This window comes from Phoenix dactylifera, chromosome 2 (genome assembly GCF_009389715.1).
Source record: "Phoenix dactylifera cultivar Barhee BC4 chromosome 2, palm_55x_up_171113_PBpolish2nd_filt_p, whole genome shotgun sequence".
NCBI lineage: Eukaryota > Viridiplantae > Streptophyta > Magnoliopsida > Arecales > Arecaceae > Phoenix > Phoenix dactylifera.
The window spans coordinates 14,313,872-14,329,607 of record NC_052393.1 but is presented as its reverse complement, the minus strand read 5'-3'; the positions used below and the strand labels follow the sequence as shown (position 1 = coordinate 14,329,607).

Here is a 15,736-nt window from a genome sequence, read left to right as displayed (position 1 = left end):
TTTCATACTGGGCCCCACCAGGAAAAGGCCGTCACGGGTCATTAAATGAGTTGAAGCATAAGTCTCGATAAAGTGTTCTGAAGCCAGGTGGCGCTCAACTTCATATCCGAGTCATCGTCTCAGCGGTTCGGATTTTTAAGTTTTGCAATCCCGTCACCCCCGCAAGCGCACCCAAGAGACGTACCCCAGACGAGCACATACGTTATTAACCGTGTTATGTTAAATTTTCCTCAACTAGGCCGGTTTATGTCAGTTGGGTGATGGTGGGGTATACATGGTCTATTAACACTACAACAAGAAATATATTTAAGAACCCCTCTCGGGCGGTCCCGGTCATTTTCCGGCATTCTTTAACACCATGGCCACTCTTCCCCCATGCCTCCTTCCTTCTTCTCCATAAGATCTCCACTAAAATTCTAAAGTATATTTCAAGAAGGACAAAAAAAAATTTCCCATCCCATGGATTCCTCGCCTCCGGCGACCCCATTCCCGGACCTCAACCTCGTCCCCTACCCGCTTCCCTTCCCCAAGCTCGAGCCTAAGCCCGAACAGCCAGACATCGACGGCCCCTCTCCGCCGGCAGAGGACGGCTCTGGGCCCCGAGAACCCCCTCCCCCGAACCCTAACCCTAACTTAAGTTCCCTTCTTAGCCCGGAGGTACACACTCCTCTCCAGCAGCTCTCCCCTACCGCCGATGAGGACGCCCTCTTCGCCGAGTACTTCCGCCTCGCGCAGCTCTTCCTATCCTCCTACAAGCGTCCCGTCCCCCGCGCCACTGGCGCCCGCTCCCTCGTCCCGGCCCCGCCGGCGGGGCCGCCGGCGGCTCCGGGGCCGGAGAGCAACGGGTCCTCCTCCGCCCTCGTCGTCTCCAAGCGCCGCAAGGCCCGGTCGGCCGAGATGGTCCGCGTCTCCTCCCTCAGCGTCCGCGACCAGATCTACTTCCGCGACCTCGTCCGCCGCACCCGCATCACCTTCGAGTCCCTGCGGGCTCTCCTGATCCGGGAGGAGGAGAAAGCCGAGAGCTTGGGGTTTCTTGCCAAGAGAACCCGCGCCGACCTCAAGGCGGCAGCGCTGATGGCGGACCGCGACCTCTGGCTGAACCGGGACAAGAGGATCATCGGGGCGATCCCTGGGATTAACATCGGCGACGTCTTCTTCTTCCGGATGGAGCTCTGCGTGATCGGTCTCCATGGGCAGGTGCAAGCCGGGATCGACTACGTGCCGGCTAGCCGGAGCTCCAGCGGTGAGCCAATCGCCACTAGCATTATCGTGTCTGGTGGCTATGAGGACGACGACGATAGTGGGGTGGTGCTTGTCTACACCGGCCACGGCGGCCGGGAAAGAAACCAGCTGAAGCATTCCATTAATCAGAAGCTCGAGGGGGGAAATCTGGCACTGGAAAGGAGCATGAATTATGGCATTGAGATTCGGGTCATTCGAGGGATCAAGTCCGACCGGAGCCCCACCGGAAAGGTGTACGTCTATGATGGGTTGTATAAGATTGTGGAGTGCTGGATGGATACTGGGAAGTCTGGGTTCGGTGTGTACAAGTACAGGCTGATAAGAATGCAAGGGCAGGATGAGATGGGCAGTGTGATTCTGAAGTTGGCCGAGGATTTGAAAGTGCACCCGCTGAGGGTGCGGCCAGCTGGTTATTTGAGCCTCGACATTTCGATGGGGAAGGAGAATTTCCCTGTCTCGCTGTTCAATGACATCGATGATGATCGGGATCCTTTGCTGTTTGAGTATCTTGCTCATCCCGTTCACCCTCTTGCTGCTTTTCAGGGAAAGCACACCGATGGAGGAGGCGGGTGTGAATGTACGTCGAATTGCTCGGTTGGTTGCTGTTGCGCAGAGAGGAATGGAGGTGAGTTTCCTTTTGATGGAAATGGGATGCTTTTGAAAGGGAAGCCATTGATATATGAGTGTGGCACCATGTGCCGGTGCCCACCAACTTGTCCTAACCGGGTGAGCCAGAAGGGGTTGAGAAAACGGTTGGAGGTTTTTAGATCAAGGGAGACAGGGTGGGGGGTTCGGTCACTTGATTTGATTCGAGCCGGGTCCTTTATCTGTGAGTTTAGTGGGGTTGTGCTGATGAAGCAACAAGCTGAGGTGCTTTCGATGAATGGCGACAGTTTGGTGTGCCCTGGCAGATTTCCAGGAAGGTGGGTGGAATGGGGAGACATATCTGATGTCTTCCCAGATTATGTGCCGCCTGACTTTCCTTCTTTACCTGATCTGAGCTGTTCGATAGATGTCTCAAGAGCAAGGAATGTTGCTTGCTATTTGAGCCATAGTTGCAGCCCGAACGTCTTTGTGCAGTTTGTAGTATATGATCACTATAATGTGTCGTATCCTCATCTAATGATTTTCGCAATGGAGAACATCCCTCCTTTAAGAGAGCTCAGCATTGACTATGGTGTGGTGGATGAATGGGTGGCGAGGCTAATGATGTAGTTAAAGATTGCTAAAAATGTTGAAGTCTGTCATAATGGTCTTTTCTGTGAACATTATCATCAGAAGCTGCTTTTGTTGGGTAAACATTCCAAAGGTAATCTACTCAATCTTTTATAGTATATAATTTTCTCCTCATTATTGATGTCATTGCTTTCTATTTACTTGTAATAGCCTTCTTTAATTTGGTAGCAAATTTTGATGCCATGGCATTTACCTCACCTAACCTAGAAAACACACATGCACATGCTTGCACTCACATGCATTCTGTACAACTGTTTGCTGATCAGTAAGAGTGTGTGCAAGCAATAAAACCTTTTCTATAACAGTTGCATTTTCAGTAAAAATGCATATCTTTCACTTTTATTATGATGTTTCGCTACATTTCACTATTTAAATATTGAGACATGGAAACTCTCTTATTTGTTGTCTAATGCCAAAGAAAAATGCTTTGGGACCCATCCTGGTACTAAAAAAAAAAATTCCATTGTCATGTGGAACAAGAGGATTAGTGCTTCAAAACACAAACCTGTCATGTATTGCATTGCCCCCTTGAATTGTGCCAATTCCTCATGCTGTATGGCATGGATTTTTTTTGGCTACCTTAGGAGTACCTGCCAAAATATCATGTCCATACAAATAGTGTTGTATTCTACTTTTTTATATGTTGGTGGTAGTAGTATATTCAAGTATATGCAAATTCACAAAAGACCTTGTTAGTGTTGCTCTAGTTAACATAATAAATGTTTTATATGCTCTTTTAGAAACCTTGAAATCATGGTTTGCACGGACTCATCTAGAAGGTGGCAAATGAATAATATTATTAGTTACTATGATAGATGGCTCTTTACCATCATTTTCAAAACTAATGTGAGATTGGCTAGTAATAGAATTATGTTGAGACTTGAGAGTGTAAATCTCTTTTAGTCAATGGAAGTTAGAGGTTAGCAGAGGTACCTTGTTAACAAGAATTTTATGGTTTTTGTGATTTATCTGCATTTCACAAGTGCTCTCAACTATGGGTTTAGTTGCTGTATTTTTTATTAATACTCCAAATAGGACGTTACACATTATGCTTTTATAAGCTTGCTTTTTTTACCTTGCCATGATTTTATTTGGTATGGTATGCTAATGGCTGTAGTCAAATTTTTATTTGTAGAATTTTTTTGTGCACCTTCAGTGATTTTTCTGTAATTGTAAGTTTAAATACATTTGCATCCTGAGTTGTGACAGGTCCATTTTTCATGTTCAATTTTTTCCTTAAGTTGGGGATAATTGTCTTTAGATCGCAAGGTCAACCACCGCAAGCTCAAGTGTCACATCTTGATCATGTTAGTTCCTCATAGCAGTACCTACTTTCTTCCCTCTTATAAGGAACTCCACAGCTACTGAGTCGAAGGGGATGGATCATGGTGGGAGTTTCAAATACAAACATCTGAGCATGTTCAGAGACTAAACGCTACATCAATCCACAATCAATTGAGAAAGCAAATCACAATTTTCTCTGCATCAGTATCATGTTAACTAATGTTCCCATGTATTTTCTTTTCTAGTCGTCCCCAAACTCGTTCAGTTGATTTTCTTGTACAAATACTTGTTGTCTAATATTTTTGATGAATTATTGACTCCAATATGTTTTAGAATTGAATATTAATATATTCGCTTTGATCTCAAGTTTGCTACAATTCTTCTTATAAATTTATCTCAACCTATTTGTTAGAAGTATATCACTCGTGAGTTATTTATTCTTCATATTAATATCAACCTCGTCTTTTGTATTGCAGCAATAGTTTCTCCAGACACCACTTTTTAAATCACTTTGGCTTAATTTTCTTGTGAATCTGGTTTATAGAGAGCTGGTTATTCTAGTTAACCCTGTTCTTTTATCTAGTTAGTACTCATATCCATTTAGATATCATATTTCTAGTGACAATGCATTGTGGTCCAGAAGAATGAAGTTTCTTGATGAGTAAATATGGATGATTTACTAAAAGGGATCTTGACAACTAGTCTGTTCTTTCTAACCTAATTCCAAAAAGGTCCTCCTTTTTCGATAAAGACAAGAAGCCCCTAGTATTTAATGAACATGGAAAAAATGGTTCTTGATGTCCATTTTAGTGTTAACTCTGTCAGCTTTATTTAGTTATGGAAATTTGATGTTTTATAGAATTGCTATTATGGCCCTATAGAGATTTGAACTCATTAACTGTTTGAATAAATGATTTTCTTCCACTATCTTGCCCACCCTCACTGTCTGGAGCTGTTGTCATCCACCCGCCCACTAGAGTAACCTATTAGAGGCATGTCTTAGATCAGCCAAAAGATACTTCGAGCCAAAACAAAACCTATGCTTGTTTTCTCTTAGCATGAAACAAATCACAGACGACGTCAAAATCCCATGACCTTTGTTTTATTTGTTCTTTATTCTACTACTCTCACATCCCCGTCTCCCAACAATACTTCAATTACTTTCGAGACTCCACTAAATATTTCTCCTCTTATATTTTTGTCCATCTTATTGAAGTTTGGATGGGATTTAGGGAGCTAATAAAAAAGAGGAGAGTTCCTCCACCCATATGCTCAATGCTTCAAGTTCCCTCCTTCGAGACAATTGGGACCTTTCGGCCCTAAAATGGAGAAGTCGATTTTTGCAACCTCGATTGTTCATGTATTGTGTGATGGCTTAGCAACGGCTCCTCCCAAAACCAAGACTTGTGTAATGGGTATTCAAGTATATTGGCCTCCGATATACCTACAACTGCACAAACTGGATCGCCTTTGGTCTCATGCTCCTCTCTATCACTACTCTTGCCTTCCATGACGCTCCACATCTACACCCACCATGTATGCGAACTTGACCATTGATTTCTTCAAGATTCCATCCTCTGGTGATCTTGACTTTGCTATCTATGGCCTATATGCTGCCTGGCCATCTTGAGCCTTGTCAAGCATTAACATGACAACCGTCCTTGGCTAGGCCTAGTCATCATCATCTAGGTCAGATTCAACATGACTACCTCATTTTCAACATCCTCAGTACCTCACCAACCTCTTCCATCTTCCCTGCTTCCCCTATGATCTTAAATCCCTTTGTGTCATGGTCATCATCTCCTTCCAATTAGTCAGACACTAACCATCCTTGCTCCCTTAAGCATTCAACATCATTGACCTCGCTACATGGAAAGAAAATTGAGTTAAAGACATGTCAACATTGTCACTTATTTTCTTTCATGAGAGAGACTACAAAGTACAAACAGAATCGGATATTCAAATACGAATCGCTTAGATGTCTATCCATATTTATATCTGCTTTTCTTTGATGGATATTGATCCAAGAGGATCACCTAACATGTCGTGGACCAAGTTTGTCACTTTTGATTGGTTTGGACGAGTTTCGGGAGCAAGAGCCGCCACATTGAGAGTTGGCTTGCACATTAATACTTCTAGAGGCTGTAACTTGCTCATGCAACATTTGCTTGAGATGCTTTTTTATTTTGGACAACCTTTTGAGATATATGATGCTGCATCCATCCATAAAGGGTTCGACACATGTAGTCTGGTGGGAGGGCAAATTCTCTTATTTGAATCTCAAAATAGGACGGTTAAACTAAAAGTTTTCTTCTTTCTTTTCAAAAACACTTTAATTGAGAATATCTCAGAATCCAAAAAGAATTGACCAAAGTAGCTGAAGATAAAGCTAATTTTCCATCTGTTTACATTTGCTACCCACTCAGCCCCCGCCCCCCCAACTGAAAAAACAAACCATATGCAAACATGCACATAGGAAGTCCTTGCTAGAGAATGATTTTGATTCTAGGAGAAATAGTTTTCTTATGAGAAGGTGATACCTATAATGGATGGATGGGAGAATGCTAGTATAGCTGGATCAAAGGTGTAAGCGTGGAATCCAATATTGTCAATGCAGAGCATGCACATGGGCATCTTATTGAAGTCCTTATATAAAAACGATTCTGAATTTTTGGCAGGAAGTACATGGTAAAGAGATAAGGGTGGGGAGGATATTTTAGTAACGTAGCTGGATTTAAGTGCAATTGAAAACCAACATTATTATGTTTAATCTTCTGAAAGAGTTGGTCAAGTATGGACTCTCCCTTAACCAAGCTATGTATTGGTCAAGTATGCTAGGTTGGTTCATTTTTCTTACCAAAGCCTGTTACTTTATCAGAGAATTTCTGCCTATAACTGAAGATTGTTATTCAGTTCATATGTTGTCCTATAGGGGTTGCAACCATATTAGAAAGACTGATATCCAACCTGGTTTGGACCTAACCCACTGATGAAGTTAAGATTAAAGGATCAAGCATGGTTCTTGAGTTCAGACCCAATCTTCCAACATGTTAGTTATGGATTCGTCCTGATCTAACCCAAATGAACCTGATGCAACTTGTCAAATTGGTTTGAAATTGGGGATTAACCCTGCAGACTTAAGCATGGTCTTGGACTCAAGCCAGCTTGATGAAAACCTGGGTCTAGCTATCCCAGATGAACTTACTAGGTCCATGTGTAGTCCAAATGTCCAGATACTAAGACATTGATGCCTGGATTTCTATTGATGCTTTTTAGTGGAGAGGCGAAAAACTACTCAGAGAACTGGAAACTCGTAAGGGACATTAGGTTGAAGTCCATTTTAGCACACTAACATAAATGCTCTTTGTTTCCATTGTCTAGCATGGAAATGTTATCATTTTTCCCCATTTTCATGCCTTTTTCTTTATGATTAATAAGCTTCTTGCAAAAATTAAAAAATGTCAGTGCTTTATGTATTCGATAACATATGATAGAAGATGCTGACTTGCCCTTTTCATGAGCATATACCTCTTCCTTCTTATCTTCTCCTCTTTTGTTTTTGTTTGCTTCTCGAAAATCAGCCATGCTGGGAGATGATTCCCTCAATTTTACTTGAAACATTTGTCAGGGTCATTTTTTGATTTGATTGCTCATGTTCATTTTCCCTTAAAATATTCCTTCATGATGATACTTTAAAAATGTTCCACTTCATAAGAAAAATATAGCTACACCCTCCAAGGTTAGTCCTTATCATTTCCCACTCTTGAGACATTCATGTTAGAATTATAGGTTTGTAATAAAAAATTTTGTTATATAATTGTTATATTTATAAGGTCAGGCTACCGGGTGTATTACATTATAATTATTATGTAACTGTAATGCAACATGATTATATAATTATATAATTATGGCATTACAATTCCTGTTATAGTTGTAGTTTGGAGATAAATTAGATTAAACCATTGAAGTCCGCAGTCCACATGAAACCAACAATCTTTCAAGAGGAATAACATGTGAGAGAAATAACAGATTTTGATGATCTTGGTTTTATTGAAAAAACCTTTTTGAGATCTACAATTGATATCTAATAGCCCTCAATGAACTTTTACTGTTCTTTTGCTCAAAACATGGCTAAAATTTATTGTTGTAATTTAATGACATTTTATTTGATTTTTTTGGTAAGGCATAACTTTTGCACAAATGAATTTCAATGATCTTGGACTTGTTCAAGAGGACCTTTTAGGATTTATGGTTAATATCTCGTCCCTTGGCGAAATTCCAATGCCCTTTGGGTCAAAAAAGTGGCCAAAATCTATAGCTGTAGTTTTGTAACGATTTTCTTCCAATTTTTGGAATTTTAGTTATATTAGGGGTCCCTTGGAGAGCAATTTTAATGGCCAATATTTTTTTCGATTAGATTGAAGGGCTGTTATAGCTTCTGGACAAAAGGTTTACTGTTCTCTTTTATGTAGTATAGATTATGTTTCTCGAATCAGAATTATAAAACTTGTAATATTTGGTTGTATGTGTGTGGTGGTTAGAATGGGTGCTAGCTTGAAATATGTGGAAAAAGGGTGATATTCTTATGTTTAACCTGCAATTCACTAATAATATAGTTTTTCAGTGTGCTTATTTCAAACAAAATAGCTTGGTTTCACCTTTCAATTTTCATTTCTTCGTGATCTTTTTACGTGATCTTAGGTCAAAAATGTAGCTTGTCAAAATTATGATATTATCAATTGGCAGCAGATTACATGTATCAGCTTTCAGTGTGGATTAGGTGTATACAGGTTAAGTGCTGGTTTGAAGGCTACTTACAAGACCTCAGTCATCGACAAGCTTGGGTGGAAGTTGATCCCTGCAAAAGATAATATAATTTTCTTGTATGGGATAGTTCGATTTGATTAAAGCTGTTTGATTTGCTTGTCCCTTTATATCATGCCTGCGAATATGCTTTTTGTACCTTCTATCATCAATCACTTGTAATTTGGAATAACTTCAAATGTGGTTGTAGTGTGATGGTGGAGGTAATCTAGCACTATCTGGGAGGATTCATTTTAAGAGAGGCAGAGAAGACTTAGCATAAGAACATGTTTATTTATGTTGTGATTCTAGGAATGGTGGTGAAAATGTAATACTAAGTACATATGAACATTGGAAGCTAAACATGTGAACAATAAATTGGCGTTATGTTATAATTAGGAATGCTAAGGGGCTAAGTTCCAGGATTATGTTTTAATGTTATATAACTTTTAAAAATTATTAGCAACAAGATGATTTTCAGATGATGAAGTATGTGCTATTGAAGTTGATACTTAATCTGAGATCATGTCCTTTAGATACACGCACCGGTACAATACGGCATATAAAATCGGTTCCGACCCCTTCTGGGTCAGAACCGATCGGGGAAGAAGAAGAACAGGAAAGAAGAGGAAGAAAGATGAAGAGAGAAGAGGAAGAAGAAGAGAAAGAAGAGAAGAAGAAGAAGAAGAAGAGGAAGAAGAAGAGAAAGAAGAGAAGAAGAAGAGGAGACTTACCGGTACCAGGCCTCATTGGGATTTGCTCGCAGGAGAAGAGCGGAGGAGAGAGCATCCTCGTCGGGGCTTGCCCGCGGGAGAAGAGCAGAGGAGAGAGCATCCTCATCGGGGCTTGCCCACGGGAGAAGAGCGGAGGAGAGAGCATCCTCGTCGGGGCTTGCCCGCGGGAGAAGAGCGGAGGAGAGAGCATCCTCGTCGGGGCTTGCTCGCGGGAGAAGAGCGGAGGAGAGAAGAGAAGACACCAGAAGGCTCGGGAAGAAGCAATCCGGCTCGCGAGGGAAACGCGCCCGCGAGGAAAACGGCGCGTGAAAACTCGTTCGGGTTCCAGTTTTAAGTGGAGAAACCGAGGGAAACGAAGATGCACTCTCGCGCGCTGTGTCCCCAACCCGGTTCGGTCCAGTACCGGTACTGTACCGGTGCCGGTGCGTACCGGTACATCAATACGGCCGGTATCGCAGACCTTGCTTAGTTGTATATCAATTTCATTTGGCTATATAGTTTTAAGGATGGGGGACTTTTTTCTTGTTTAGTTCTTTCCATTTAGTTCAGAGTATTTTACACTAAGCATTTGGATCATTTTGAGGGTGTCCTCTAATCTGACATGCAAGGTGTTCATACTGAGTTCTTTGCTATTTTCTGTTTTTTTCTCTTCACAAGCTTGGACAAACTAGTCATTAGATTTAATAGGTTCCTTTGGTCATTTCTGGTGCCAAGTATCGTAATGGGGCATGTCATAAGATTATTGATGTTCATCTCCTTCAATGGGACCATAACTTGTAAACTCAATAACTTGGGAGGATAAGGTGATGATGGGCCATGTTTTCACCACATGACATATTCTAGCTTTACGGAATCATTATGTGGTAGTGTTTTATGATTGATACCTTGATCTATACATCCAACCGCTTATTTTGGAAAATAGAGAGGTTCTTACATATAGTTGATTACTAGAGCTAGTGGGTTGACATAATAGACCCCTAGAGCGTGCTCTCTTCTAAAGGGTACTCACTTGGGCTACCTATTCTGCCACCTAGACAGCGGTAATCCCCTGGCTATTGCACTTAGGGCCCAGGCAGCCCTGTATAGAGTCAAGCTGCTTAGCGGACACTCACAGTGACCAAACAAGTTGGTTTTCATGAAAGTTAGCCGAGCACATGTGGGTCTAGGCAGGTTATAGAAACTCATTTTCACTTGTTCCCTCAAGCGCAAGTGGTGAGAAAGGTGAGAGAGGAAATAGAGGCTCCAGTGGTCAAGCAATGCGCAGCAAGAAGCATACATCGGAAAATGGTGGGTGGCGGAAATCTAGAAATAGCAACTGAGGTACTCTTCATCTCATCCTTCCTTCTCCTCCCTCGCCCCTCCTGCCCCCCTCCCTCCTTCCTCCTTCTGCCCCTAAACTATGCTGCCCTTGGTAGTCATTTGCCTCTCCATGCTGCTCCTATTCATCTCCTCTTCATCTTATACTGTCCGTATCACTTTTCTTTTTTATCCCATTTCTACGCCATTTCCTGCTTCTTTGTCTGCTCCATCTCTTACTCCTCTCTCCCTCGTCCTATCACTCTTGCCACTCCACTATTCTGGTAGTACTATCACTTAATTGCTGCTTAATGTTTGACTAATTATTTTTCTTAGTTTTCACCTCTTCATATTTATTTCTAATTTTCTACAAAATATACTTATTTTTGAAATTCACTTTTTTATATTATTTTAAATTCAATCAACCTAGGTCTAGGTGTCTGTGCACCACATAGGTTTCATGCAGTCTTGTTGCTGCTCGCATACTGCAGCAACTTCTTAACCTTACGCATGCTTGAGCTCAGATTTATAGGGTTTCGTTCATTAAGCTAAGATCCATCGGCATATCGTGTCTATACCAGTCTCCGAGGTGACAGCTAGTTTGTTATTTTTGCTTGTGTTGGTATTCATGCTTGGTTCTTTTTCTTTCTTAGGTCCATTTTATGACTTGTGAGGTTGCCGTCATTATTTAAAAGATTCTGAATGCTTACGTTGTGCATGTTTTACCTAGTTCTGCTGAAGTGTTGATTGATGGGCAATGATCAGTGTCGCATGGACACAGACATAAGTCAAATTCAGACACTACAAATATCTGAGTCAACAAGAGAAGGGGAGGGGAAGTAGATATGGGGTTACATAGAAAAATTTCAACTAATATATACATATTTAAATATTGCATAAAAAATATTAAAAAATACTATTTGTTAAGTTCTTCCAATGTGCATGTATCTCATCCAAACTTCCTCCAATTAGCTCAAGAATTTTAGAAAATTGACATTTTGCAAAGTTCATTTAAATTCATGCATCCTTGGCTACTTTTGACATTATTATAGTGAGTCAAATTCATTTTCAAATCCAACTTTCTCTATTAGAATCTGCAATTAGAAAAAAAGACCGATAAATATCCATGCATATCTGAATGGATTCTAGTAACTGGATGCATATATGAGTAACACAGACAATGATGCAAGCGTTTGGAATTGTTTGAGAAATATATAAAGATATGGTATACGGGAGGTGAGATTTTGGTGGGCCAATTACATGCAATATTCAGGATATACCATATTGCATATTATCATGCTCGTATGCTTTAAATTGCAAACTTCATGATGTAGATTGCCAAGTATTGCCAAAACCATGCATGTGGAAATGCAAAAGGCGGTGCAAAATCTGCCAGAAATACCTAGAAAACCTTAATTTTCCTATGTAAAATTTTTCAAAGCCAGTTTAATCTAAATATTTTATGTTTTGAATATCAAAACATGTTTCCCTTCTATGAGCATATCTTATATGAAAACCCTCTGACTTATGCATGTTTTTGTTAAATCAGCATCCAATATCAGTATGACATTGCATATGGATATTAGATTAACGTTATGAGAGTGGCCCAATAAAAGCTATTATGCTTGCACTTAACGAAGAGATGTCGCAAACCTAGCATAACAAATATTGTGGGTCCAGAGGGTCCAAGTTATTCTAGCACTTATCGTTGGAAGATGTAGAGATATACTGTCTCCTAACCCGCCAATCGATACACATTGATGTTGATCCATACTTATATGCAAACATTATGCAGATGTGCTCCTTGATGATACAGGGATCTGCATTGCTAGTTGAAAACCTAGCATCTGTTATATGACATGGTTCGGTACATATCAGTATCTCAAACCATAGGTACCATAAAAGTACAGAAAATGCGTTTCATTTCTGCACTCCAAGGAGTGCCACCATTAAGGTCGGCCATTTCAGTATCGAACCCATATCGATACCATCCTATTATTATGTCACTTCGCCCGGTACGGAGGCCGGTTCGGCATATTGACACTCGGTACACTATGTACCGCATGCCGTATGGTATGGTACACACCGGTACCGACCGGTATGGCAAACCTTGACCACCATTTTTGTAGCTCTTCAGATTATCAATAAATCATAGAACATTATATAAGAGGCAATGCTACAAAGTAGCTTGCATTACTTCATGTTTTCGTGTTTCCAAGTTTCTTTGTTCTGCTTTGCTGTATACCTGACCTTTTATCTTAATATTAATAGAACTCGTTAACCTGTCTTGTCAAAGACTTGTTCTCAAGACTTAACAGGTTCAGCTATAGCACCCCATTGTCCAAGGGGGACTAAGCTGGATTACCAAAAGGTAATTAAAATAATAAAGTACTTTTTTAAAGAAAGTACTAGAATTTTAAACTTATTTATGGTTTCGTATTATGACATTCATTTTGGTTTCAACTTTATTTTTTTGTCCTTTATGTATTTTTTGCCTATTCGGAAATATTAAAAAGCTAATTAACTGTTTGTTTTTATGCAAATTTTGACAGGAAAATTCTCAGACCAAAGAATAAATGTCGTGTGACACAACATTAATAATGACATTCATAGCAGTTTTGGAGGTCTCCTGTTATGTTATATAGGCATAATGGATTTTTAAATGATGGCTGTTATTTAGCTGTTATCTTGTTACAATGGCTATATAATGGGAATAATGGCTATGTATCGATATATTCACTGTTCATCTGAATAAATAAATATTTTCAAGTTTAAAACTCCTCGCTAACTGGAAAATGAATTCTTTATTTGGTGAATGGTGCTTCAATTAATTAATCTGTTGCTATTTATCTCCCATGTAATGGTTAATAACGGCCCGTAGAACAGCAAATATTCTATTCTCAAATAAATCCAGTCCAGGGCTGTCTTGGGCAAATAATGGCCACTATTCCATTATGATGGGATATAAAACTATCCCTTTATATGGAGTATTGGCTGCACTATGACATTGTTTCGAACATGAGTATAATCTGTTATTTCTGCATGTTGACTTGATGTGGATAAAATTGTGGAAGTGAGATAGCCTTGAGCAACTACTCCCATTTAGAGTCGAGTTGTTTATAGAACATCTAGAAAAACAACTCCTATAAATGATTGATGTTGTCCTTCACTATATAACTGTCAAAAAATTGATGCCAAGTTTGCTTTAATAAAGAAAAGCAGGACCAGAGATGGATGCGTGTGAGATCTAACAAATAAGGAAACATAAATTATCTCTGGTTTGTTTTTGGGAAACGTGTGCTGACTGAGGCTGAAACAAGATACTTGAGCATCAATTGACAGCAATCAAATGATGCAGCATCAATTGATGCCTGGAGAAAAGCTTAACTTGAAGATGTCAGGGAGGTGGGACAAAATGCTTCAAAGCAGAACTTTAAACTTAGAAGTCATGTAATGGATAAATTGTTTTATTAATAGATATTGTTTTTCCTTTCTCCAGAAACTCTGAGTTGAGAGATGCTGTCCAAACAAAATATGAAATTCCTCTGTGCACATTATTGTTAGGACTTCATCTGAAAGATTTTATATCTCCACTTTAGCAGTATGCTGGCATTAGCTCTTAGCTTAATTTGATCAGTGATGATTTGTGGGACCTGGCGGATATACCATGCATTTGCATTTTCTGATTACATGCATTGTGAACGATCTCAGACATGCATGATCCCTGTGCTAATTTTTCAAGGTTCTTGTGATATGAGATTTTTCCAATTTTTTAAATGCTGTTGACAGTTCAATTTTTTTTAAGTATTTGACTTGACCTATGTTGGTTTTTATGCACTGGCATTAGTTCTCTGTAAATAGTGATTAATGACAATTTATGGATCCTGGGAGCTTTTGAAAATTTCAGGATTCTATAAGTTAATTTTTGTAAATTTTGATTGTCTGAGATAGTTTAAATTGTTGATTTATAAGGAGCATTTACTGAAACTGATGAAAGTTGCCTTTTGGTTTCTTTCAGCTAGACATCAGGTGGATTCTACATGCACTTGTGGGCCTCTCGGGAATGCATGCAAGGGTGCCTTCCATTGTCTTCTTGGCCCTTTGCTTTTTGAAATCATGAAGAATACTCTGTGAAGTCAAAAGAAATTAACAATTGCCAATTGTAAGACTTGGATCACAATTTTCATGTATATCATGTATGAGCAATTTTTTGCACTGAATCTTGTATCTATGTCCTGTGAGCATGTATGAACAATCTTACAATTTCCTTCTACATTATTGACAAGCAGCCATGCAGACAACTTATGGCCCATAAACATGTCCTGATGCCAAGTATCTATGGCATAGTCTTTGCTTTTGCGGTTAACATATCCATTGCATGGTTTTGGGAATCTGGTGTACAATGGCACAAAATGTCATCATATATGACTCATAATTTATTCTCAAGTTGATTTATGTTTGGTTAGGGTATCTGATTCAAACAGACAAGGTGGTGACAGCATGCATCGTATTAATGTCTTCAAAAAAAGTTGATGTTTGTTCGTTTCTTTCTAGCTGAGCAAAAGATTACTCCCTTACTGTTCTTACAAGGCAGTGCCTGATCCACTTGTAAAGGAAATAGCAGGGACAAAGTGATTCCTGGGAATCTAAGCTTCCCTTAAAAGTTGTGAAGTTCCCATCTCAGACGATTGCAAGAAGGCAAATGAAACTATTTCTATGTTCTCATAATTCTCTGGTGGTCTAGCTCTCTATCATGGCTCTTGGGGAAAGCACCTCTGCCTACTCTAAGCAGGATTTTGTGATCTTGAATGGCAAAAACACAGGAGCTGCAATGTCCATCCAGGGACATCCTGCAGGCGTGCCAGAAAGCAGCTGCTGCTGCATCAACATCTACCTCAACAACAATGTCCAGGGGGTGACAAATTCTATTTTGTTCGGGAGCAAGGTTGTCATGGGATATCCTCGAGCAAAATTATCTTTGAGATGGCGCCATGGAGGATGCAAGGATGATGGGTGGAGGTTAGAGGCTGGGGAGGTTGAATCTGTGAACGGCGCTCCAGGATTCTGGGTCATACTAGGTTTGCTGAGTTTTGTTTTATTCTTGGTATCCTGTGTGTGGCGATATGTAACATCATGACCCC

The 15,736-nt window shown here is 40.1% G+C and overlaps 1 protein-coding gene across 7 annotated transcripts; it reads left to right on the top strand.

Moving 5' to 3' along the window:
* The first annotated feature begins 334 nt into the window (after nucleotides 1-334).
* LOC103721289 (histone-lysine N-methyltransferase family member SUVH9-like) lies at nucleotides 335-14,986 on the top strand. Of its 7 annotated transcripts, XM_008811433.4 has the most exons (3): nucleotides 335-2,551; nucleotides 8,553-8,645; nucleotides 14,614-14,986. In XM_008811433.4, the coding sequence occupies exon 1, from the start codon at nucleotides 460-462 to the stop codon at nucleotides 2,455-2,457; it is 1,998 nt and encodes a 665-aa protein (XP_008809655.2). In that variant the 5' UTR covers nucleotides 335-459; the 3' UTR covers nucleotides 2,458-2,551; nucleotides 8,553-8,645; nucleotides 14,614-14,986. The 7 variants fall into 7 exon arrangements, with proteins under 7 accessions (XP_008809655.2, XP_017701712.2, XP_008809654.2 ...); XM_017846223.3 differs by lacking the exon at nucleotides 8,553-8,645 and having other exon boundaries at nucleotides 335-2,536; XM_008811432.4 differs by lacking the exon at nucleotides 8,553-8,645.
* The last annotated feature ends 750 nt before the right edge of the window (nucleotides 14,987-15,736 follow it).